At 30.0% G+C, this 3,505-nt stretch overlaps 1 protein-coding gene across 1 annotated transcript; it reads left to right on the top strand.

Annotated features, from left to right (window-relative positions):
* The first annotated feature begins 2,246 nt into the window (after positions 1-2,246).
* LOC108459658 (RING-H2 finger protein ATL78-like) lies at positions 2,247-3,174 on the top strand. The gene has a single exon (XM_017759059.2). It carries the CDS (start codon positions 2,309-2,311, stop codon positions 2,942-2,944), a length of 636 nt encoding a protein of 211 aa, XP_017614548.1. The 5' UTR covers positions 2,247-2,308; the 3' UTR covers positions 2,945-3,174.
* Positions 3,175-3,505: the final 331 nt, after the last annotated feature.

Raw genomic sequence — 3,505 nt, 5'->3', positions numbered from 1 at the left:
TGTGAACATTTATGCCCGGTGAGGTTTGAATACGTGTCCTATAACATATAGGACTCCTGTCCTATAGCTCCATGGATAGTGTTTTTACCCATAAGGTAGTATTTGAAAAGCCACCTAATAATTAGATTTGAGTGTAATTGTATGTAATTACATAAAGTGACATATTTGGATAACTATTGTAAGTAGTGGATCCCACTGAATTGGATGTAATTGGATTAATTCTTAGAAGAAGGATGAGAATTGGAATAATTACGTCCAATTGTAAAAAATATATTCTTAGCCAAAAATTATTATATTATAAATTGTAAACAGAATATGTTATAAAATTAACTTATTTGTATTTATAAAGTTATAACAAAATATATATTATTTAAATCCTAATTTTTTTAAAGTTATGGTAAAAAATTTATTATAAAAATAATTTAAACTTTATAAAAGTGTTATAATATATTTATTTATAAAAGTTATGGTTAAGAACTATGTAAATAAATTTTTATGTGTTCGTGTTATATATTATAAAATAATATACTTATTCGTAAAAAACGTAATAGATTTTTATCATAACTCATTTATAAAAAATAATCTTCTAAAGTTACGATAAAAATTATACTATTTATAAAAATTGTTATGAAAGTTATTGGTCACTTTATAAAAACTTTTTTATAAAATTGTATATTATAAATTGTATGTTATTTTTTACTTAATTTATAATAGGGTTATAACCTAATATAAATTTTTCTCAAAATTAAGTTTATATAAGTTTTATGATTAAATCTACAACATCTTCTTAGTATAGCATAAAAAAATAGTTGGATCGTACTAACATATTGTATATTTCATAACTTTATTCATAGGTGGATTTAGGATAATTCATACTTGGAAGAGTGAATGAAATAAAGAGATCTTGATAATGATGAACTCGGTCAATAACTAATATATGATGAAAATAAGCTTATGTTAAATATTAAAGAGGTGGAATAACCCAACAAATGTTATCACAATTTGTAATACGAAACATGACATAGAGAAATATTACAATGTTATTACACTTTATTAGCCAAACACATTTAAAGAATTACAATTTTTATAGTAATTAAACTTTTATTGTGTTTCATAGAATAAGTAATTGTGTGCCATACAGGATCTAAATTTTCAAACTACGAGATAAACTTAACATGTTGAACTGTTTACCTGTTAAAGCACTCAAATTCTTTATAAAAATTATAAAAAATAATACCCACTTTCAACAAACCATACTTCTAAAGAGTCACACAGTTGATGTGGGAGATCATGGCATCTAATCTAATTGTGATCGGATAAGAACCAACAATGCCAACAGTGCTTGTATAAGAATTATGGACCCAAACTAAAAGCAACTATGAAAGTTAAAGAAAAGACTAAAATAGCAATGTTCAATGAATAATATTATATACTGAATGACCCAAAAAAGAAAAAAAGAAAAAGTGATTAAAATTTGAATTTAGAGAATTCTAAAATGGGTAAACTATAAAAATAGTCATTTTTGATTGTCTCAAATTACATTTCAGTCACTTATGTTTGAAATGTTACATTTTAGTCACTTACGTTATCGTTTTATTATGAAGTAGTCACTTTGCCGTTAAACTCCGTTACCTTCCTAATGGTGATCCTATGTGGTAGTCCAAATAGGTTTTAAGTGCCAACTTAGATGTCCTATGTGGCAATCCAAATTAAATTTATTTTATTAAAAACCTTTTTTTATCCCAACAACTGGACATCTAAATTGACATTTAAAACCCATTTGGACTGTCACGTAGGACTGCCGTTAGGAAGGTAACAGAGCTTAACAGAAGAGTGACCACTTCGTAACAAAACGGTAACGTAAGTGACTAAAACGTAACGTTTCAAACATAAGTGACTAAAATGTAATCTGAGACAAATAAAAATGACTATTTTTATAATTTACCCTTCTAAAATTATGTTAAATCAGAAAGACTTAAGCTTATAGAAAAGAAAATCCAACTACTATATTTAAGTCCTAATAATTTAGGAATCCAAAGTATAATATTTAATAATTTTTTTTTAAAAAAAGTATATCACATTATTTGGGGCAACGATCTATTTCAAACAAAAATGATTTAACCTGAAATCCAGGGCATATTTTGTTATTTTATTAGTTAGTGGGTCCAAAATTGAAATTGGAAACAGGCAGAATACTTTTGGATTCTCAGTCTCATGCTCATATCAACTTTCTCTATATATAATCTCCTCCATTTGAGTGGTCTTCCAAGCAAAGTTTTATCCCAAGTCTGCAAACTCTCAAAAAACCATGTCAACCTCCTCATCTCAAGTTTCGCAAGATTTTCTTGGAAACTTTCATTCCAGAAAATTACTGCTTTATTACAAACAATCGAACCAACCATCAGCTCCTCCTCCTTACCCTCAGACTACCAGTTTAGACCAAAATGTTTTCATGGTGCTTTCAGTACTCATTTGTGGCATAGTTTGTTCATTGGGGCTAAACTTAATAATCAGATGTGTGCTAAGGTGCTCAAACAGGTCGGCTTCCGATTCCACCAACAACCCTTCAGCCGCAACAGTTAATAGCGGGATCGAGTCAAAGGCACTCAAGACTTTCCCTGTGGTGAATTACTCGGCAGAGATGAATCTGCCAGGGCTGGACTCGGAATGCGCGATATGTCTGTCGGAGTTTACGCCCGGCGAGCGCCTGCGGTTTCTACCCAAATGTAACCATGGATTTCATGTTCGTTGTATTGATAAGTGGCTTAAATCGCACACATCATGCCCCAAATGCAGGCATTGTTTGCTTGAAACATGCCAAAAGATCATGGGGTGTGATCAAAGTAGCTCACCGGAATCATGTGTTCCAGCTCAGGACATCATTGTGCATATTCAATCATTGGAACCTGAAGGTGTGGCGCGTGATATTAGGGGGGTTAGCTGATATAATTCTTTTTCTTTTGGCCGAAACTGGAAATCCCTTTGCCACTCCATCTGAAGGCGTTATATTCCATGAGCGAAGCTCTTTTTGGAGTTTGAAAGGCACCCAATTTACAACTTTAATGTTGTTCGCAAGTTCCATTTATCAAGCAAACCAAACTTCATAACATTATTGTTGTTCAAACTCGAATTCTTTGTTGGAAGATATTTATATAAATTATGAGTTGAATTAAACCAATTCGATAATGATTTATTCAATTTTTAAATGCAATTAAAGAACTTGCTTCATTTCCTCTTCAATTTGATAAAGATTGTTTCATTAAAAGAAACTAAACTATAGAAGAAAAGTAGAAGTAGAACTTTCAATTGGTGCAGTGGTAAAAATAGAGGAGGCCGAGTGACTTAAATAAAAACTTTTAAATAATTTAATGACTATTTTATAATTTTTTAAAATTAAATGACCATAAATTAAAATTATTAATAGTTCAGTGACTTTGATGTAATTTACTCAAATAATTATTAGTGCGCAAGAGTTGATAAAAATGCCTGATTAGAAAGGCACCAA

Source organism: Gossypium arboreum, chromosome 4 (assembly GCF_025698485.1).
Source record: "Gossypium arboreum isolate Shixiya-1 chromosome 4, ASM2569848v2, whole genome shotgun sequence".
Taxonomy (NCBI): domain Eukaryota; kingdom Viridiplantae; phylum Streptophyta; class Magnoliopsida; order Malvales; family Malvaceae; genus Gossypium; species Gossypium arboreum.
Note: the sequence above shows the minus strand (reverse complement) of the source record. Positions and strands in the feature narration are given on the sequence as shown.

Bases quoted from the DNA above. Each gene is read 5' to 3' on its own strand.
- LOC108459658 (XM_017759059.2), top strand. From the start codon at position 2,309: ATGTCAACCTCCTCATCTCAAGTTTCGCAAGATTTTCTTGGAAACTTT.